This window comes from Rissa tridactyla, chromosome 2, assembly GCF_028500815.1.
Source record: "Rissa tridactyla isolate bRisTri1 chromosome 2, bRisTri1.patW.cur.20221130, whole genome shotgun sequence".
Lineage (NCBI taxonomy): Eukaryota > Metazoa > Chordata > Aves > Charadriiformes > Laridae > Rissa > Rissa tridactyla.
In genome coordinates this window covers 140,046,069-140,067,521 of record NC_071467.1, presented here as the reverse complement: position 1 = coordinate 140,067,521, position 21,453 = coordinate 140,046,069, and the positions used below count along the sequence as shown (strand labels likewise).

General features: G+C 57.0%; 2 protein-coding genes across 2 annotated transcripts; one reads left to right on the top strand and one right to left on the bottom strand.

The window, feature by feature from the left end:
• The first annotated feature begins 5,866 nt into the window (after positions 1-5,866).
• On the top strand, positions 5,867-9,406 carry DLX6 (distal-less homeobox 6). The gene is made up of 3 exons (XM_054192371.1): positions 5,867-6,227; positions 7,170-7,363; positions 9,155-9,406. Exons 1-3 carry the CDS (start codon positions 5,867-5,869, stop codon positions 9,404-9,406), a joined length of 807 nt encoding a protein of 268 aa, XP_054048346.1.
• Positions 9,407-18,408: 9,002 nt separating this feature from the next.
• Positions 18,409-20,710, bottom strand: DLX5 (distal-less homeobox 5). Its single transcript, XM_054192533.1, has 3 exons — positions 20,356-20,710; positions 18,961-19,145; positions 18,409-18,741 (listed from the first exon to the last, which is right to left on the bottom strand). The coding sequence occupies exons 1-3, from the start codon at positions 20,708-20,710 to the stop codon at positions 18,409-18,411; spliced, it is 873 nt and encodes a 290-aa protein (XP_054048508.1).
• Between the last annotated feature and the right edge of the window lie 743 nt (positions 20,711-21,453).

Sequence of the window (21,453 nt, the reverse complement as noted above, 5' to 3'; positions counted from 1 at the left end):
CCCCCCTCCTCCGCCTCCCTGCCACTTCCTTCACACTCGCGGTATGGAAAGCCATTGACGCCTGCCTGTCTGTTATAATGTTGGTGGGTTGAAATCCAGAGGAGCCTCCGCTCCGCTCTTGCTCTCGCACTGGCAGCGCTCAAATTCCCCAGTCTCTCCTTAAAATAGCTCGCTTCCAGCTTGAGGAGGTGACCTCCTTTTGCGGGAGCCTTTGCTCGCCACTCAGCTGCTGTTAAGACCATGGCAATATGACATGCTGGCAGAAGGAAAAGAGGCCATGTGTTTTGGGGTAAACAGGCTTGAGAGACCGTGGGGGGGCGGGGGGAATGCCATCGGCGGTTGCAAGGCGAGATATTTTGTTGTAGCCCCTCCGGGAGCTGTAAATAACGCGGGCAGAGACGCGCTGCCAGGGCAGGACCGTGCCGTACCGGGCAGCATCCTTGCAACACCCGCGTCGTGCGGCCGCGGACACCCGCGGAGCGCCACGGCCGCGCGGGGCGGGGGCCCAAGTTCGGCGACCGGCGAAGCCGCCCTCCGGGCGGGGAAAGCTCCGTGCCTCTGCGGAGGGAACCTCTCCGCAAAAATGCGTCTGGAGCGGATCGCCGCCGGCGGGAATATTCTCCGGGTTTCCACTTCTCTCGAGATTTTCCCACCGCCGCTCTGCAGGAGACCCCCACTCTCTCCAGAGCCCTTTTCGACTGCTTTGTGCGTTCCTTTCTGTTGCTAAAAAAAACCCCAGGGGATCCCACACTAACCTTTGCATCTCCCTCCCCCAACATTTCTCTGCCCCTTTAAAAAAATCCTATTGCGAGATCCGCTTCGTGCGTGTACACGGGCTTCCCGCGGAAAAAAACACAGGCACTAACATCATTCCTGAAATAAGCTTCTCTCGGACTTTCCCAGCCACCCTGGTCGGAGTGGGACAGAAAAACACTCTCCCGGACCCTGGTGTGAATTGGGGAGGAGGGATATACCCTCCCAGAGAGCAGCCCTCAGCCCCTGCGCACTCCTTCTGCGGGCAGGAACCCCCCAACGAGAGCATCCTGGGGGGAGCCTCGCCTGATGAACGCCAGCAGCTATCACACACACCCCCGCAACGAACCAACAAACACGGAAAGCCACCCGAAAGAGGGACTCCGCTTGCAGAGCCCACCCGTGCAAACACCAGAGCAGGACTTCCCGCGAAGGAGGGGACGAGAATTGAAACGGGAATGTTTGTTTTCCCCTGTTGTTATTGTTGAACGCATGAATGAATGAATGAATGAATGGAACAGAAGGTGCTCGGAGGCATATAGGAAGCCTCTGGCCGCTTATATTAACTTCCTATTATACCCTAAAAATAGAACCCCGTTTCCTGTTGTTCGTCAGCTCCTTCTGACTGTTGTGTCTGTTGTGCGATATCTTTCGACTCACAAATGTGACTTTAAACCACGCACACACGCTTTGGTCTTTTGAAAGTATTACCCGCAAACATCATTAAAGCGACGGGGTTTAAGGTGACACAGAGGACTGGTAGCACGAAGTCACTCAGTCCTGGGGCACAGGGAGCCCGGTGCGCGGTGCCACACTCTCCGCCCGTCACCGCGGCTGCGGGCGAGTACCGGCGTGGCGGGGAGAAGGCCGCTCTGCCCCCGCGGCTCTCAGACAGCCTGGGGGGAGGAGAGGGATCGGCCCTAAACCCGTTCGGGATGCCAAGGCCTCCCTGTCCTCCAGGCGAGCGAAGGTGACTTGCGGAGCGCATCTCCAGGGAAGATTAAACCGGGGGGGTGAGGAGAGGAGAAGCCCGGCCGGGGATGCGCGGGAAGGGCGCGGAGCACCGCGCAAGGCGCATCCTTATCGCCCTCGGCCAGGGCTGCAGCCTCCCCCTCCGGGAGCTCGGGTTCGGCCGCGGAAGGAGCAGAGAAGCCAGGCAGGGGGGTATCAGAGGCGATGAGCTCCTACTGCCTTTCCCCGGGGAGGGGCGGGTGCTCCCAGGCGGCGATGAGGGGGCTCCCGCCCCAGGGCAGTCCCCGCCGCCCCCTAACTGGCACCTTGCCCCAGCCCGCCCGGCTCCCGGGGAGCTCGGTCGAGGCCAGGCAGCTCCCCCTGTGGGCTCCCTCCCCCGCAGGTACGCACCCCACTCGTGACTGCTACCGAGCAGGCTTTCGGAGGCACTTCAGTGCGAGGGCACTAGGAGGTGCGGGGTGTCCGCCCCCCCTTTCATGAGTCACCCACCCTGGCAACGAGCACCCCACTGGTCTGGTGCGTCCGGAGCTATAGATTTAGGTCTAATTTCGTCAAAAGGAGGCCGGTAACGGAGCTCGGCTTACACACAAGCCGGAGCGGGGGAGGGCCAGTGCTCGGCAGCGCGGGCTCCCGGCGGGCAGGTACCTCCCGGCCGCACCGGCACACCCCGCCCCGGTCTGGGACCCGGTGCCTGTCTGCCCCTCGGAGAAGAAATACCCCAGGGCACGGCTCCGGCCCCTAGTTCCCCCACCCCTGTCCCCCTTTGCCCCCCGCCCCCGGGTGCAGGTAACGGGAGAGGGGGCAGGGCGGTGGGGCAACGGGGCGCCGGGCGGGCAGCGGAGCCGTGCCGAGCCGTGCCGAGCCGCGCAGCCCGTCCCCGCCACCCGCCGTGTCCCAGTCCTGCCGCATTCGCCCTCCCCGCGGGTGCGGATCCTTCGTACCAGAGGCTACGGGGAAAAGGGGGATGAGGTGGAGGGGGGGGAGAAAAAGAAAAGAAAACAATAAATATTGACAAGAAGCGTGACTCCTTGCAGCCGAGTCATTAACATCGACCAATCACCGTCAGCTCCATACGGAGAGATTTGCCTAATTAAATTGGGGAAAATTATCGGTGTGAGGCTGGATGGATTCAACTGTCCTCACGACAGGCGAGGATGTCTGAGCAGCGCCGGGTACCCAGCACTTCCCTCCCGCTGGCGCCCACCGAGGGCTCGGCGGGGGCTCCCGCCCCCCCCCGGCACCGCCGCCCCCCCCAGCCCGCAGCCGCTGCCCCCCCCCCCGTGGGTGCGACCACCGCAGCTGGTCCCTCAGCGAGGCTGAGAGAGGGATGGACATTAACTCCGCTTGTTGCCTATCGAAGGGAGCAGCTCCTGCAGGCTCTCCCTGCCTTTTCTTCTCCTCCTTTTTGTTTCATGGTGCCTGACACAGACGCCTTATTCCCTTCGCTAAGGCGGCATCTAGGTATCATTTCAGACCGGTCTTCTCTCCTGCCCCACTTTTCCCCCGTTCCCGGGTTAGCGTCTATTATGCGGCAGGAATTATTTCGAAATAAGAAAGCAACGTGTTGCAAACACTCCCCAGACCACTTTCTGACACCTTTTGTTATGCATGCTCTTGCTGCTGGAGAAAATGCTAGTATGTGCACCTGCGAAAAACGCCTTCATGATGTTAACAGCAAGCTGGAGGGTATAAAGCAATAAAACTGCCAAATGTACCTGTTCCTATTGAGTACATTACCTACACCTATGAATAAACAGTCCCAGTAGGAATTCTTTCCCTTGTCTTCCCCTTTCTCTATATTTTTATTCATTGTAGATTTGTAAACGCCTGGATCGGGTTACCTATTCGCGTGTTAAAGTGGAACTCTTGTTAAAAGCAGGAGAACAAGGCAAGACACTTACAACTGCATTCAGAGTTACTGAACCGACTCCAAGGGCTCAAGAAGTGAAACAACGATGAGAGGGTGGGGAAGTGGGCACAAAACATCCCAGCCGCCCAGGAAAAAAGACACGCACACACCCCACAGCCCCTGAAATAAGCCAGATGAATTATAAGCGCCGAGAGGCTATGGGTTATGCCCTGCCACCGATCGAGCATCGCCTCGCATCCCCCTTCCCCCCCTCCCCCCCCCCGGACCGTGCAGTATGCAAACAGGGGGCTCGCATCCCCCGTCTTCCCAGAGCTAATGACCGGGCTTTGGAGAAGAAAAACCCAAAATAAATAAAGAAAGCTAAAGGAAAAAAAAATCCCAGAAAGAAAACTTAAAACCCTCTAAATATTTCCAAAAGCGACGCGTTAAGGAAAAAAAATATAAAAATCTGCAAAATCTAGAAACCAGTCCTCAGGCAATGTCGCTGTGAGAGGCAGTGTCAGGACCTGTGCTTGGTCTGGGGATGTCTCTGGGCTGTGCGGGGTTTTGCAAGCGGCGGCTGCTGGTGCCGGTGTTGGCTTTCAAAGCCCGCAACCTCCAGCCCGTTTCCCCATCCAGAGCAACTTTCGGATTTCTCTAGGCTTAGCGAGTTCCGCCGGGTCCTTCCTACCTCAGTCCTCTCCGGTGGGGTCTGTCTCTGGAGTTCATGCTTAGCTGGACGCCAGGAGATTTAAGCGAGGGAAAGGGGGGGAAAAAAAGAGAGAGGGAGTGAGAGAGAGAGAGGGGAGAGAGAGGAGAGGGGAGAGAGAGAGATCCTCCGCCGTGCTGGATCAAACTTAATGTCTTTCCCCAGTCCATCTTTGAAAGAGAAGTGGTAATACCACCTGGATGTTCGGATATAAATCCCCTTGCAAATAATAAATGGATTAATAATAACAAGGTATGAAGTTCTTTTTATAGAAAAAAGGAGAGAATTGAAACTAAATGCGGCAGTTAGACAACCATTTTGATAAGAGGATAATTGAGGCGACACTGGTGTATAATTAGAGGATAATTTATGCTATATCCACTTTTATTCCACCTCCCAAAATAAACCCAGTCCATAATCATTACAGGCAAATTGTTCTGAATTTTATAGCAGCAATTTGAACAAAGTACTGCAGTTAATCATGGGAGATTTTTGTGTATTCCTGATTAGAAGTCTAATTGCCTCCTTCCAGAAAGTAAAAATAACTGTAAAACGACTCTATTTTTATCATTAACAATGTTGACAATAAAATAAAATCAACTGGAATTGTAATCTAAAGACAAATTTAGGGCGCAGGCACTTTTTTTTTTTTCCCCTGCTTGGGTCGTTTATATCCTAATCAAGCTTTTGCCAAAACCGCCAACCGCACGTAGCCATTTGCATATATTTGAAAGCGATTACGGGAGCTGCCGCCGCCGCCGCCGCTTTTCAGCGGGGGGAAAAAAAAAAAAAAAAAAAAAAAAAAAAATGCGCTGCGCGTCGCTTCGCCGCGGCGAAAATACCGCGCAAGGAAGGGGCGGGGGGGGAAGAACGGAGGGGGTCGTGCAGTGAGGGAGGGGGGGATGCGTGATTTGGGGGGGGGGGAAGGGGGGATGGGGGCGGGCACGGGCAGCGCGCGCGCTGCCGGCGGGGCGGTGACGTCAGGGGGTTGAGTGACCAATAGGGAGGCGCTGCCCTCCGGAGACGAACCATTCGACTTGTGCGCGTCCCTGCCCTTCAAGTCGAAGCGCCGGAGCCCCAACTTTCCCGGCTCCCACCTTAAAACACCCCACCCCCCCCCCCTAACGCCTGGCCTCTCCCCCCATCCCACCCCCCCAAAAAAAAGAAAAAAAACAAAAAAACCCACCCCACGCTCCGAGCGCGGGGGGGGATGGCGGGGGTGGTGGGGTGGGGGGGATGAAGGAAAAGAGCGGCGCAAAAAAGCGCCGGGAGTAGCCCGCCCTCCCCCTCCACACACCCCGCACACCGCCCTCCCCTTCCTCCCCTCCCTCAGCGATCGAGGGCCCCTCGCACAACGGCTCCTCGGAGAGGAGGGGGGGGGGAAGGAAAAAAAAAAAGGCGGAAAGGGAAAGAAAAAAAAAAAGAGAGGGGGGGGAAAAAAAAAAGAAAAGAAATTAAATTAAATCACCGCCGCCTCTCCAGCGGTGCCGCGGCGGGTAAGGGGAGCGGCGGTGGCTGGGCAGAGAGGAGGCAGAGCGCGGGGGGCGAGCCGGGGAGCGCCGCGCTCTCCCTCCCAAACTTTGATGATGACCATGACTACGATGGCTGACGGGCTGGACGCGCAAGACTCCTCCAAATCCGCCTTCATGGAGTTCGGGCAGCAGCAGCCGCCGCCGCCGCAGCCGCCGCCGCCGCCCCACTCCCAGCAGAGCTCGCCGGCCATGGCCGGCGCCCACTACCCGCTGCACTGCCTGCACTCCGCCGCCGGCTCCCACCCGCACCACCAGCATCACCACCACAGCTCGCCCTACTCCGGCAGCGCCGGCTCCTACAACCACCGCTCGCTGGCCGCCTACCCCTACGTGAGCCACTCGCAGCACAGCCCTTACCTCCAGTCCTACCACAACAGCAGCGCGGCCAGCCAGACGCGGGCGGACGATGCAGGTGAGCCCGGCACCGCTTCCCTAACCCGCTGCCAGCTTCTCCCCCCTTCCCCTCCCCATCCTTCCATCCCCGGGCCTCTTCCCGGACACCCCCCGGGGCATCTGCAGAACGACCCCCGCCGTGCCCCAGGGTGCGCGGAGCGGCGGGAAGAGAACCGGGGTCGCTAGTTCCGCGGGCCTACAGCCGCGGTACCCGGCGGCGGGGCCGCTGCGATGTTCTCCCCCCCCGCCGGTACCGCGGCTGTGCCGGGCACCGGCGCCTTCCCCGTTCGCCCCGCGGCCGGCGAGCAGGGGGCTGCGCTCGGCGCTCCTTTGTTACGGCGGTACCGGCTTTAAGCAAAATTCCTGCTAACACCTGAGGAGTGAAAGTTTCCAGGCGAGCGGGTCGCATTCCGCTCGGGGGCCGTCTGATTTATGGTTTTGGGGGTTTTCTTTTTTTTTTTTTTTTTTTTTTTTTTGCAGGGAGCCGCTCATTTGTACGTATTCATCCGGAGGGGCACGGCGGGGGGGGGGGGAGGGTGCGGGGGGGCGAGAAAAGCATTGTTAAAAGTCTCGGACTGGTGATTCACTGACCACCAAACCGGCGACGCGAAGTCAATTAGCTGGGTAAAACCTGGATGACTCTGGAACCAGGCATCCCTTCACAAAGCCGGTGCTGCACTTTATTTTAATTATTTTTTTTTTCATATTATTTCCCCCCCCCCGCCCCCTGGGGAAAGGCAGCGTGCCCACTATGCCCGGACAGTTGTTTTTCCCTCCGGTAGCTCCCAAGCAGCAGCGTGTGTCACGACGTGCCCTTAAGGAGCCGGAGCCTGTGTGCAGGCGACGGTGCCGAACAGGCGTCGGGGCAAGCGGCTGGATTTTTTAGGAGCCGTGGTAGCCAAAATGCCCGCGTTAAGCAGCTATGGAGGGTGATGTTTCAGCTGTGTTGTTTTGATTGCAGATCAGCAAAAAACCACAGTGATTGAAAACGGTGAAATCAGATTCAATGGAAAAGGGAAAAAGATTCGGAAGCCTCGAACCATTTACTCTAGTCTACAACTCCAGGCTTTAAATCATCGCTTTCAGCAGACTCAGTACCTGGCACTTCCAGAGAGAGCTGAACTGGCAGCTTCATTAGGACTTACCCAGACACAGGTAATTACTGGGAATCCCAAATCACTGAAATCCTGCTCAAGCAATAAAGGCCAAGCAAAGTACGATGCTCCCTAAACGTTTTGGCCTCTGTGTGGGAACGGTAGAAAAGGTAACGCACACGGTCCCCCCCCCATCTATATGCGATAGGACTTATCTAATGCACGACAGAGAGACCGGGCTACCGCAGAAGGGGCTGAACGCGCCCTTCCCTCCGCCGTCTGGCGAGCGAACGCTCCCTTTGATGCCACGCGTAACAGTTTAAAATTGCCTGTATTTTCGGATCATTCCAGCACCGAGATGCAAACGCCCAGCTGTGGAAAGGAGAACAAAACAAAGGCAAGGGATCGCTGGGCCTGAGGTAGAGCTAAAAGCAAAGCAAAGCTGCCTCGCAGCAACCTATAGGTAGAGGGGAAGCAGGAACACGTTAGGAAATACCTGTAAAATCAATAGTTAATTCAGCCTGGATGACTAACGCAAATGCAGTGGTTACCCTTGGGCAATATGTACGAAAGGTGATAATAGATCTGAAGATCAAAGACAGCCGTGTACAAAATTATGGCAGGTTAAGCCATAGTTAAGTGTGGTTGGAGTAGCTGTGCCATTCTGCTAATTTAAGCTTGAAAGACACATGAGGCATCACAGGCTTCCTAGGCTGGGGTTTGCGGAGAAGTGCATGGATAGATGGGATCAATTCGAGTGAAATGTAATCATGTGAATTTATGAGCTTAACAAATAACCTCAGGATTTTATCATTGTCATTGATAACAGTCGCTGCCAGCCAGCGATTTTTAAATACTCAGCAAACATTAATCATGGGAATAGACCTGATGGTTTTACAAATGGGATTTTGGTACCCTCAGCATGCATGCTCTGTCTCTCTGCTGTCTCGCTTTCTCTCTCACACACATAGGTTCAGGGGCCCGATCCTGAGCATGCAGCTAGACAAGCACCCCTGCTTATGCCCTGACATTACGTCTGCAAAGTTTGCAAGGTCAAATACACATGTGGGAGTTGTTTTCTTTGTTTGATTGATTTTTAAGAAATATGTTTGTATGTATGTCTTACATGTATGTAATTTTTATAATAATTCCGGTCAGCCAGAGTGGGCCGGATCCCTGCACACCTCATCGAGTGCAGGCTCCTTACTCGGGAGTTCTGCTGGATTAGGAGCAGGATGAGACCCAAAGCAATCTCGATAGCCAATTACTCGCCGAGAAAAGAGAATTTTCCTTTCTTTAAAGACAACTTTTAAAATAAAGCCACAATCCTGGTTTCATTGTGCCTCCTGCCCCGTCACATCACCAAGGACCGCTTGATCATGCATGTTTTCGGCTGCGCGATTTCTTTGTAAGATGCCCTTTGTCTATTGGCTCTTCTATCCTGGCACAAAATCATATGATTGCCAGTGTTTGGCAACAGTTTGCCCAAATGATCAAATGACCTCCAAAATTCTGAATGAGGCGCTAAAGCAAGAGAGCTCAGAGCACGTACTCTCTTTCAGCTCCATCAATCTGGCCTGCCCAGGGAAAAGAACCTTCCGGGTTAAAACCTGCATCCCTGTCGCTTTCCAGCTCCGCTCTGCCTCTCCTGTTCTCTCCAGCTGCATCCAGAGCCCGAGAGCGGCCGTAGCCACCCCTCCTTCCCCTCTCCCCATCCCCAGCTCCGTACCCGGCTGGCGTGGGCTCTCGCCACCTTCCCTAGAGCAAACCCACGGCCCCCGGGGGTCTCCCCTGCCGCGCCCGGGGTGCTGACGGCAATCTAACCAATATCTGCTGCTGGTTTGGTTCACAGGTGAAGATCTGGTTTCAGAACAAGCGCTCCAAATTCAAGAAGCTGCTGAAGCAGGGCAGCAACCCCCACGAGAGCGACCCTCTGCCCGGCTCCGCCGCCCTCTCCCCTCGCTCGCCAGCTCTGCCTCCAGTCTGGGACGTTTCAGCTTCTGCCAAGGGAGTCAATATGCCTCCCAACAGCTACATGCCTGGCTATTCTCACTGGTATTCTTCTCCACATCAAGACACAATGCAGAGACCACAAATGATGTGAATTGTCCAAGAGAAATAATCTCCCAAGAACGCCTCGTCTCGACATGGCAAAAAAGTTCCCCTGCTTTGCCAAGCCGTGCCAGCTAACAGGCTCTGTGTGAACTTGTAGATGCGGCAAAGAGACAGAGTGGCTTTATTTTATTTTATTTTTTTTAAGTAACCTCAGCGATTGATCTTGAACAGAAAGACACAATTTTCATTCTGGCGCACAGAAGACACTTCTCTTTAGGATATTTTCCTTTGGACTCCAAGGCACCAGCCTCTTTCTCTGTGGAGTATACGTCAAAACAAACTTTTTACTGACTTTGCCCACAAGAAGAACCTGAATCTACCATGGCAGCCGTTTTTACTTGTTTAATGAGCTAAAGACATTACATGATGAAAGAGAGACTAGTCAAAGCTCCTTCATTTTTATTCACTAAATCCGGACTGGGGAAAAAAATTAAAAGACAGAAGAATGGATTTTAAAAAAAAAAAGAAAAAAAAAAAAAAGAAGAGGGGGAAAAAAGGAGAACTGGTTGAAAAATGAAAATATACTGTAAGATTAGAACATTACCACGAAGCAAAACCTGCATGCTTTCTCAAAATGCAATGGGCTGCGGCTCAGAAGAAACCATCGTCTCTCCCGCGAAGAGCCCCCTCACCCGCACCCGCACACACCCGCACACAGCCGGACAGACTCCCGGAGACGAGCAGGAACGACAGAGCGAGGGATCGGCGGCGACACCCGCCGCCGCCGTCTGGGGAAGGAAGGTTCAGCGCTGCCTGACGGCAGCCTCACCCGCTGAGCGAGAGGGACCTTTCCCCCGAGCAACCTTTCTGTATATATTGTTGAATTTTAGTTGTACATATACTTTGTATGTTTTTGTCTTCTTTCATATATAGAGTAAAAGCCACAAAACGCCCGCCTGGCTCCTATTTCTCCCAGCCTTAGCGGACCCCCACCTCCCCCCGACCTGCCCCCCCCCACCCTCCAGTTCAGCCGAGGCAGCTGGACACTGTCCCCCCCTCCTTGCACAGACACCGCGACCTGAGCATACATCTGCGAGCAAAGACAGAAAAGATGGGCGGGGGGGGGTGAGGGGGGGGCGAAGAGATGTTGGGGGGGGTATGGTGGTTTGGTTAGCTTTAAGGCTACGACTAAGACAAGGAGATATCGAGACAGCAAAGATAATCCTAAGAAGACGCTTCTAATCACCCGGCCATTTCTGCTGCGATTTCACTGCTCCGCTGCTCAGCTGAGCTGAGCTTTCTCGCCGAGGCAAAGCTGAGAGCCCTGCCTTTCTTCCCAAATGTTGGAGACTCCAAATTATTAAGAAAGGAGGCGCCCTCCTTTGTTTTTAAAGAGCAGACAATGCAAGCTGAGGAATGTTTTGCAAAGCCCTGAGAGGTGCCCAGGCACACACCACGCTGTCCAGCCAGCTCCAGCCTCACCAGCTTGTGGAAAGCACAGCGACTACTGCAAATGAAAAGCCCTTTCCTCATCCAAGCTGGGTGCCCCATACTGCGAGAATTAATGGCTAGAGACCTGGGCATCCTTCAAATTATGAACCTTGAAACCACTGAGCCATTTATCAGAAGTCAATAGAGATCCTCAGAGTGCTCCATATAATGACAGCTACATACAGTCGTGCAAAAGGACAGTCACTATAATTAGACACAAAGCAAAGACTACTTACCAACATACCAGTTTTTTGGGGGGTGTTTTTTTGTTTTTTTTTGAGCAACTTCCACGCTCAGTCAGTCTTCAGAGTGGTTTAAAACCGATCAGTCTTGTCATTTTCTACCATTCGTATTGTTACATTAGGAAAAATGTTTTCTTTTCTTTTTTTCCCCTTCCCACTGTGAAACTTTGGGTTCAGAGCTCCCCAGGATCAATTCTGAACAAAGCCTCCAGCTGCAGTGCCATCCAATTTGAAGCAGACATTGGGGACAATTTAAGGTTTTTATCCACAAGAAGGTTTTTTTCCATTCTCTTAAATGCAGCCATAATTAGAGTAATTTTTCATGTAGCCCGCTGATTACAGCGTTTTTACCGTCAAAGATAATTACCTGTAATTTTCTTCCACTTTTAATACTAAAAAGCCATCTTTATTTAGATTCAGGAACAGGAAAGGCGAAACAAAAGAGGAAAATTATTCTGTTATTCATACACAAATTGCAGAGACGTAGGGCCTAAAATTGAAAATTAACCAAAATTATAATGCTGAAAAGAATGGAAGAGGCTTCAGAAGTACAGCTGGTAGTGGGGCTCACTGAATTATTCAAATGACACTGGGGAGAAAGCTACCATACATTTAAACCAACAGCATTGTGTGTGTGTGTGCATCTTTCAGAAAACCCCGCTTTTTGCCCCCCAAGCTTGGCCCCTGTGCGGGCTCACCCTCGCCCCCCGCAGAAAGGACCCCCGCAGCCCGGGGAGCCCGGCCCGGCCCGGCGGGTCCCGGCCCCCATGGCCCCCGCAGCCGCCTTAACCCTTTCGCTGCAGCCCACGAGTGGGGACGGAAGGTGTGTGGTGTGTGTGTGTCCCTTCCCCCGCCGCTGGCGGGCCCGGAGGTGTGTGAGAGGGGAGCTCGCTGCTTCCCGTGGGCTTTCGGGGGGCTCGTCCTCGCCTCGCCGGTGCCAGCGTGGGTGCCGGCGCGGAAAGCCTCTCGGTACGCCGTGCCCTCCTCCCCCACGAGTGATTTCTCAGATAGGCGTAAATAAAGCCCAGGCAACAAGCAAGCAAGCAAGCAAGCAAACAAATAAATGATCATAATAATAATAATAACAATAAAAAAACCCGATAGCTTAATAGAAGGTGCGAGAGGCAGGCCTTCCAGAGGGCAGGGTGGGAGCGGATGGGCTCCCACTCGCGGGGCTGCCGCCCCGGGAGACTCTCGTGAAACAGCGTCATCTATGGATGGATGGAGCGGCGGCAGCTCCCCACGCCGGCCGCCCAACCTGCCGCCGCCGCCCCGGGGCCGCCGGGCCGCCGGGGCGCCGCGGAGAGCCGCGGAAAGGCGCGCTGCAGCCGCCCCCGCTGCGGGGCCGGGCGGCCGCGGCCCGACCCCGGGGGCTCGCACGGTTTCGCCGTCGGTCGCCGAGCCCCGCGACGCCCCTCCGGTAGCCCGGCGGGACCCCCGCCGCCCCCCCAACCCCCGCCGCTCCCGGCAGCACCGGGGAGGGGGGAAAAGGGGGCGCGGAGGCGTCGGGGTCCGGCCCGGTGAGGGAAAGCACCGACGCAAGAGTGACCGCGAAAAGTGGGGGAACGAGGAAAAAAGGAGCGTGTCTCGCAGGGGAAGGCACGAAGCAGCCACGGACCGACCCCCAAAACCCAAGCGAGCCCCGAAACTTACCCCCTGTGCAAATCTGCTAAGCAAGGATCGGGGTCTAGAAATCTATACTGAACAGAAGCAGTGGAGAATATTTTTCTGAGTCTCAGGGCAGAAGCTCTTTCTCTATATTCTTGGTTGAGTGAGCACATCCAGGTGTGAAATTGTTTGCACACCCCAGCACCTCTTATATTGCCAGCAAAATTAGCTGTTATTACTGTCACTGTTTAGTGATGGTTAGCTTGATAAAAAAAAACTGCTGTAATCAAGACCTGGCGCATCTTTGCAAATTACAGATAATTGTAAACGTCCAGATTATGATAATAGCATCCTAATCCAGCCTGCAATATAATTATTACAGAGTGTTACATCTGAAACTGTCCAGTAGGGCTAATTCAGCCATTATTTAGACCCTATTTTCGCACTGCAAATGGGTTGCTGAGTTGAAAATGTACGATTGTAATTTCACGGGGCACTCAATGAGTAATGGTATAGGGAGAGAAAAATACAAAAGTGAAATGTGAACAGTAGCGATCAAATCAAACTCTGAAGGACAAAAGACTGTTTGATTCATAGGGAATGAGAAGAGCGGGAATTAAGAAAATAGCAAATCAGTGGTCTGCAGCGTTACGTGTCCAAATCTCAAGGAGAGCGAGCCTGATGTGCAGACAGGGGCTGATGCTTCGGGCTCCCGCCCGCATCCGTCCGCCTCCCGGCTCGGCTCTTCCCGGCGGTCTCTCCCCGGTACCCGAAGGATCCCCGGGCTCCCCACCCATCCCCAAAAGCGGGCTCGCCCTTGCCGTGTGCCTCCTCTCAGGTGACTGAACGTCACTTTCGGGCAAGAAGCCTCGGGAGCCTCCTAACCGCGGGGTGGGGGTGGGGGGGAAGACGCGGGGGGGGAAGAGTGCGGGGTGCGGGACGCCGGGGCCGGGCACCCTCTGCGGGAGGATGCGGAGCCGGCGGCCTTTTGCGCTCCCGCGCACCCGCTGGACCAGTCGTCAGGGGTCCTTAAGGAAATTATCACAGAACCGACTCAATGGTAATTAATTAACCAAAAGAGCCTGGCTAACAGGACTACCTGCAGCTAGCGAGGTTAACTCATTGGGCTAGTTCGCTTTCGACTCCTGATTAGCTTTTATTAACCCTGGACACGAAATACACAAACCCGTTTCTTTTTTTAATGGGCCAAATCATCAAAGCGCCGTTGCTGCGCCGCCGGCAGGTACCGGCAGGGTCCGGGTGCGAGGGGGCGGCGGCCGGGGCTGGCTCGAGGGGCGGGAGGGCTCCCGGCCCCGGCCCTTGCTGGCCTCCCCCGGCTGCAGCCGCGCCTGGCAGCCCGCAGCCTTCCTCTGCGAGCTTTCCTCCACGGGAATTAATAAAAATAACGCGAAGAAAGGGGAAGGAAAGCTCAGTGCGTACCGCCAGGCGAAAGCCCTATAAAACGCGTTATATGGTGTGTATCGTGGAGACCGTAAAGATTTCCCGGGATGGAGGGCCAGCTCCGCAGGCAGGCAGACGATGCCGCTGCAGAGCAGGGAGCCAAGTCAGGATCCGGCCCGGCGAGGCTGGCTGATCCCTGCTGCGGAGCCCGGGATGAGGTTTAGGCAACCTCCCCGGGGCTGCCGAGGGGCAGGCGGCCGCGGGAGGAGAGTGAGGAGCCATTCCCAAGCTCCTCCTTGCCCAAGTGCTGAATCTGTCGCAGCTTCTGTCCGGGCCGGGCTCCCCGGGCCCTCACCTAAAGGGAAATAGGGAGGAGAGGGGGCCTGGGAGATTTTCCCGCGGCCTTGAAGGTCGTGTCCGTGGAAGGTGTTCCCACAGACACCCGGAGCGGGGGTGCGTGTCGGGATTGCTCGGGTCCGTATTCCTGGCAGATAAACCATTGCTTATCCTCCCAAGTCGCATGTAAACAGCCGAATAAAGAGCAGAAATATTTAATTGATGTAGCACAGATTCTCCCTAAAAAAAAAAAAAAAAAAAGAGAGAGAGAAAGGGAGGTTTAATGTAAACTCCGCGGTTCCCATTTTCACGGTTCTTGTCTGACCTATAAAACAGGTTATTGCGTTACTGCAGGCAACCGCTCAAATGACTGAAAGCAAGAAGAGGGGCTTCTCTTCCTCCCCCCCCCCTCCCCGCCCCGACTTTCCTGAAGCAATAGATCTCCTTTCCGTAATCCACAACCGAACCACCTAAAGTCTGTCAGTCGCAAAATTGCGTCGTAGAAATCTTTAATCGATGCCACATGTGCGATGCACGTTTGGGATACAGCGCTGCCGGCGGCGGAGCGGGCAGCGCCCGGGGGGAAGGGGGGGATACCGGCGGGGGGGGACGGCGCAGGCAGCGCGCGCGGCGGGGACATGAATTTATGGGGGAGACGGAGGGGAGCGAGAGGGCGACAGAAATGCCTGACGAGCGGGCGGCCTTGACGCGGTGACAGGTTGGAGGGGGTGGGTTTTTTGGGTATTCCCCCCCCAACTCCGCTTCAGGGAGGAGGGGGAGGGAAAGCGAGGGGCTTGGGGAGGAGGCAGCGCTCCCCCGGACGGAGGCTCTGCCCCGCCGACCGATACCCGGGCAGGGAGCAGCGGGGGGGTCTTGGGGGGAAGAGGGCAAGGTGTTCCCCCGGTGTCCGTCGGTGGGGGGTGGCAGACAGTCATCTGCGTGTGTCTGGGTGTTGTGGGTGTTCGCTCCATCCGGGGGGGGAGCGCGGTGGGGGGGTGGATCTGCTGTGGGTGGGGGAGCCCCAGAGGTGCAGGCAGTGTTCAGGAGCTCTCGATCTGGGGCAGCTGGGGCTGCAGGCTGCTCTGTGTGTGTGTCTGTGTGTCTGTGTGTGTGTCAGGCCCTGTGGCTCAGCCCTGGAGCCGCTCGGCACCCACAGGAATGTGGCTCCTCTCGGCTCCCCGAGCTGCCCCGGCTCCACATGGAAGTGGCCGCCAGGAAAAGAGAAGGGAGGGGAAGAGGGGGGGGGGGGGGGGAAGAAAAAGCCCCGAGCCAGCAATCCGCCGAGCCGAAACCCAGCGTCAGACAAAGGACAGTTCATCCCATCCCTTTCCCGGGGAGGCAAGGGGGGAGGCCCGGACAAGCCAGGCTCTCTCCGGCCGCCGCCGGAGCCCCGGGGGTGCGCCCGGGCGGGGAGAGGCGCCGGGGTGTGCCTGCCTGTGTGTACGGGGACAGCGGGGACAGGAGCATCGCCCTCGGCCCGGGGCTGTCACGAAGGGGCGGGCGGCTGTAGACCCTGTGTGTGCGTTGGGGACGGGCCACGGCGACGGGGAGCTCCGGCGAGGGGCATTTCCTAACCTGGCCTGGCCACCCTCTCCCGGGAAGGGGTGCCAGACTCTCCCCGACCTGCCCAACACCAGCCTGAGCTGGCAGAAGAAATTAAGCAGGGAGAGGGACCGGCATGGAAACCGGGAAACCGAGCTGGCTCGGAGAGGGGAGCGGTGCCAGAGCCCGGCCAGCGCTGGCAATGCGAATTCCCATCCCTGCCCGGCATCCTGCCTGCCGGCATCCCGCCTCCCCGGAGCTGTTCCTGCGCTGTCCGCCCAAGCCCTCCCGGCCCCTGCAGGTTACCGTCACCGAACAGCCCCACGGCAGCTCCTCAAAGAAAAGGGGGAGTGGACCGACCTGGGAAATAGACTTCCACCTCTTGTGTCCAAGCCTGTCTGCAAAGGAAAGGGACCTCGGAGAGGGGGAGAATCTCGTACTGCAGGTTAAAAAAAAAATATTAATGCTTGTCTAGAGGCGAACGAAAGAATGGAAGAAAATTAAAAGGTCGGGCTTTTGTTTTGTTTTGTTTTGTTTTGCACGGGGTGGAAGTTATCAGGAGAGACAAAGCCGAGCTTTTCAGCAGCCCCAGAGTCGCGGAAAGTCCCCGAAACCTTGCGAGTGAAATGAGAAGGAGCCGGTCCCCGCAGCCGCTGGGAGGACGCGGCGGCAAGGCGGCCCGCTGGCCGGCAGCGCCGGCCCGGCAGCGGGCAGGGGTGGGCAGCCGCCGGCGGCCCCCGCCGCCCTGTCTCCGGCACCCACGCACCCCTCCCCGGCGTGCAGGGAACAGCTTCACCGAACAAACTGGTCTATTGTACTGCAAGCCATTTACCAACCCCCAAACCTGTTACAAAACAGCAACCCGGGGCTGCTTTCTTTGGGGAGAAAACACGCACACTCACACGCACACGCACTCACACACACGCAGAAAACATGGCAGGCAGGAGCGGAGGGAGAAGAAAGGAGGGGGAGGGCAGCGGGGAGGAAGACTGGAGACAGGTAAGTGCGCCCCAGGGCAGGAGCGTGCCTTTTCAGGCCTCCTCTCCCAGCCCTGCCATCCCTCTCCCCGCCATCCACGGGTGACAGGGGGTAATTTTTTTATCTGGGGGATCCTTCAAGCGACGCCTTTGTCACATTCACTGCTGCTGCCTCACCCCGCACGGCCGTGAATTCCCAGCGCGGCTTCTCTCTCCCCCTCCCCGTGACGGCCGGGGAGAGCGGTGGGGAGAGAGAGGGGGGGCCGGGGGAACGTGTGCCGCCGTGGGGGCCCCGCGGGCCGGTTGCTGGCGGGGAGAACCCGGGGTTTCTGCTGGGAGAGGGGCCTGCGCTCGGTGCTTGTCGCCCCGCCAGGGCTCCGCGCCCGTGGGCACCGCTCCGGCCACCTCGCTGAAGCCCCATCCCCTCCCCGGCGCACGGGGCAGCGCTAGCCATGGCTCCGCCGCCCGGCTTTTCCCCTAAATCGTGTAGATAGAGGTAAGAAAACCAAAACAAAAGTACCTCCGCAAAGTCCCTCCTTCAGCCGGAGCCGCCTCAGGCTTTTACCAGGAGCAAGGGGAGCGGGGCCCTCATTTTATCCTTTTCTCATATTTAGTGGCTCCTTTTGACGGAAACGTAATTTGTATAATTAGCCGAGCGCACACGGGCGACTGATGGGCTGTGGAGTGTGCAGCTCTCGACGCTAATTGCTCTCAGGAAAGGATTCAGGGCGGCTTAAGGCGAGAGATTTGCTTTCTAGCGTTAGGATGGGCAGCTTTCGCTTCAGCTTAAATCACGGTGCGATAAGGTCTACACGGTGTTGCAAAAAAAAACCTTTCCCAGCGGGAACGGAGCATCGTCGCGCCTCGGCTCGCCCGTGGGGACCTACAAGGGCCAGATCCTGCCAACACGCCCGGGCTGCGGTGGCACGACACGGCACGGCGACCGAGCGTGAGCTCCCAGGATCTGGCCCCTCAAAATCCCTCTTTCCTCAGTCGGTCTCTGCAAGCAAATTGGCATTGTTATTTTTATTTTTCCCCCCTCTTATTATTAATAGAAGAAGGGGTAATTTGGAAACGTTTCTCGTGGTCGAAATAATTTTATTTTATTCAGAATATACAGTTTAATTCCTCTATCTACAATTATTTACAGGGTTAAAATAACATTGAAAAAAAGTCTCTGGAAAAGTTGAGGTCATAGATTTCAAGGCACCATTGATAGTGTCCACAGCTGAGCCAAAAAATGTCCGTATTGTATAAAAAAGGGGTTCCTTTGAAATGCAATAAATTACATGCACAAGCTTTACACATTTTAATCTTTTTGTTTGTTTCTTTTCCCTTTTAAAAATCCCACATATGCATTCCTTTCGATATTATTCCTTAACAGCAAAACACAGGAGTCCAAGGAACAACAACAACAAAAAATATTAAAAAAATAAAATAATAAGGGTCAGACTCTAATAAATTGTCCCAGAGGCCAGCGCTAACGGGTGCTGTAGGGAGCCGTGGGGTTGGAGGTGGGAGTTGATGGAGTTGGCAGCAGGGTACCAGGAAGCGGAGCTCTCCAGGTAGCTGGATGCGGGGGAAGGGTTGGAGTTTGGAGGGTGAGCGTGTGCGTGGGCATGGTGGCTGAGGGAGCGGGACGAGCCCTGAGGTTCCCAAACCGCAGGCGACTGTGGAGAGTTGCAGGCCATGGGGTCGCTGGAGCTGGGGCTGTGCTCCGGTGGCATCTCCCCGTTCTTCATGATCTTCTTGATCTTGGATCTTTTATTCTGAAACCAAATTTTCACCTGGGGGGGGGGGGGGGGCGGGAGGAGAGGAGAGAGGAGGAAAGAAGGAGGGGGGAGGGAAACCGACACCATTAATGCCCGCCTGGCGAACCGGCGCTCCGCGGCTGCGAGGGACCCGCTCCCCGCCGCCCTCCCGGACCCTCCGCGGGGCCCGATCCGGCCCGTTCCCCGAAGGGAGCCGGAGCTCCGCGCCCCGCCGGGCCGATCCGAGCGCGGTACCTGCGTCTGCGTGAGCCCCAGGGAGGCGGCCAGCTCGGCCCGCTCGGGCAGGGCGAGGTACTGGGTCTTCTGAAACCTCCTCTGCAACGCCGCCAGCTGAAAGCTGGAATAAATAGTCCGGGGTTTGCGCACTTTCTTTGGTTTGCCGTTCACCATCCTCACCTCGGGCTCCGCCACCTCCTTCTCTGCACGGGCGCAAGGGCGGGAGAGAGACACAGACGCAGACGTTAAGGCGCGGGACACGGCTCCGCTCCGCGCCCGCGCAGCCCGCGCCGCCGGCCTCCCGCCCGCGGGCCGGGCAGGGCAGGGCAACGGCGCCGTCCCGACGGGCCCCCGCGGCTCCCCCCGGGGCTCCCGCCGCCGGGCGGCGGCCCCGCGCAACCTCCGCCGGCTCCCCGCGGAGAGACTTGGGGGGGGGGGCGGGGGGCTCCCTCCGCGCAGGGCCTCGGCCATCCTCGGCCATCCCCGGCCCTCCTCCGCCTCCCGCCGCCGCCCCGGGCGTTCTGCGCGGAGGGCGCGCAGCGCTGCGCGGGCGGGAGCGCGGGGCCCTGCGCGCTCGCCGTGGGAATTAGGAGGATTATCGGTGCCCTGCTGGGAAGAGGCCGGCCCGCGGCGGAGACCTACCCAGGGCACCCACCGCTTCCCCCCGCGCCTTCCCCCGCCGCCGCCGGCGTGTCCCCAAGCGCCGCCGCGGCCGCGCTCGTCCCAGCCAAGCCCCAGCCGCTCGGTTTTCTACGGGCTCGCTTTATTTTCTTTCTGTCCCCTTCTTCTTGGTGTTTTTGGTTTTTTTCTTTTTTTAAAAATTTTTGTTTAAATTTGTTTTCTTTCTTCCCCACAACAACTTTCAAAGAAGTAAATGGAAAGAGCTAAAAACGCAGCGCTTTCTGGTAAACCCCCCCCCACCCCCCGGCTTCGCAGCCCCGCCACGGCTGGGCTCCCCCTTCCAGTCTCCTCCCCCGCCCCTCCAGCACAGGGGGAAGGAAAACTTTCTTTGCCACCGCGAACCTGAGTTTGAGACGCGCAACAAGGCTCGGCTATTTTCCCCCCTTTTCCTGCGGGGGGAAAAGGAGGAGGGAGGCAGCCGTGGGGCCCGGACGCAGCTGCCCGGTGTTTGCTTCTTTAAATCCCTAGTCCTAGGATTTGTGTTTTAGACCGTGCCGGCTGGTCAGGAAAACTAGACACAGCTGTCCACTTTTTTTTTTCTTTTTAACTTTCTTTAATTTTCCTTCCCCCTCCCCCTTCTTAATTTTTTAAATGTATTTATTTGTTCCTCCCTGTGGTTCAGGGAAAGCTGCATCCCCGCGGTCCACGGGGCAAGGATCTGCCGGGGCGCGCTCCCCCAGCCTCCCCACGGCCGCGGCCGTCCCCCGCACGCCCCCGGCCCCCGGCTCTCACCTGGCTGGCTGGCGGAGCTCTGTACGCGGTTGTAAGCCCCGCTGTACTGGTGGTAGGGGCTGGCGTAGCTGTAGTCTGCATAGGCTTTGGCAGGATAGTTCCCAGCAGATCCGTTCATGCCGTGGTACTGATACTGGTAAGGGTTGAGCGCTTTGCCGTAGGAAGCCGAGGTAGGCGAGCAGTAGCCGTGCGGGGCTCCCCCCGTCGGGCTGTAGTAGTCGGAATCCGTAGCCGAGGACTCGGGTAAAGTGGGAGATTCCTGGGACGGGTGGTGCATGGCTGCGGCCGTCTGGAAAGGAGCCTGGAAGTCGCCGGATCTGATGTTGGGGACCCTTCTGTCAAATACTCCTGTCATAGCTCGGGGCCGGCGGCGGGCTGGGGCTGGCTGCCGGGGCTGCTCGGGTCTAAGCAGACATGTCTGGGGGAGGAGGCTGCGGCGCTCTGTCTGTCTCCGGCAGACTGCTGGCTGGGGCGCAGCATAGGCTTGGTTAAATCCTTAATTGCGCTCTTACGCACAGCAGGGTGGATCGGGTTCCATTGGCCAGAGCAATCGGGAGCAGCGACACCCTAACTCGTCCAACTAGTTTAGCACAACAAAGCTTTGGCTTAAAAAAAAAAAAAAAAAAGTCCAAAAAAAAAAAAAAGTCCCATTCAAGCTCTTTTAAAGTGAATACCAACAGCAATCTCCCAGCCGGAGCGTCGCGATCGGGAGGTTTCCGGGCCTCCCCCCTTGGATCCCCGCCCGCAGCCGGTGCGGGGGCTCGGCCGGTCCCGCCGCCCCCGGGCCGCAGCCCGGTGCCCCCGCAGCTCCCGCCCGCAGCGCCCGGGGGAGGGCCGCGGCCACGCCGCTCGGATGTGCCCGTCCGGTCCCTCTTGGCTGCGTTGATGGCTTGGGAACAACGCACCGGGCGCTCCTGGTTCCCAACGCGATTTCTGACCTGGTGGCGTCTAACCAGGGTTGTTTCACTCCCATCGTCCTCCCGCTCTGGAGGGGGGGACACGCCGTCCGGGACCTCCGCGTTAAAGAAAGTAAATCATATTACACCCCTCACCCCCCAAAAAATCTTGAATTTTAGTTACATCATTTCCTGCGTGGAA

Bases quoted from the DNA above. Each gene is read 5' to 3' on its own strand.
- DLX6 (XM_054192371.1), top strand. From the start codon at position 5,867: ATGATGACCATGACTACGATGGCTGACGGGCTGGACGCGCAAGACTCC. The intron at 6,228-7,169 runs GTGAGCCCGGCA...TTTTGATTGCAG, and splicing joins GACGCGGGCGGACGATGCAG to ATCAGCAAAAAACCACAGTG. The intron at 7,364-9,154 runs GTAATTACTGGG...TTTGGTTCACAG, and splicing joins TAGGACTTACCCAGACACAG to GTGAAGATCTGGTTTCAGAA.
- DLX5 (XM_054192533.1), bottom strand. From the start codon at position 20,710: ATGACAGGAGTATTTGACAGAAGGGTCCCCAACATCAGATCCGGCGAC. The intron at 19,146-20,355 runs GTGAGAGCCGGG...GCGCCCGTGCAG, and splicing joins GAGCTCCGCCAGCCAGCCAG to AGAAGGAGGTGGCGGAGCCC. The intron at 18,742-18,960 runs GTACCGCGCTCG...CCCCCCCCCCAG, and splicing joins TGGGGCTCACGCAGACGCAG to GTGAAAATTTGGTTTCAGAA.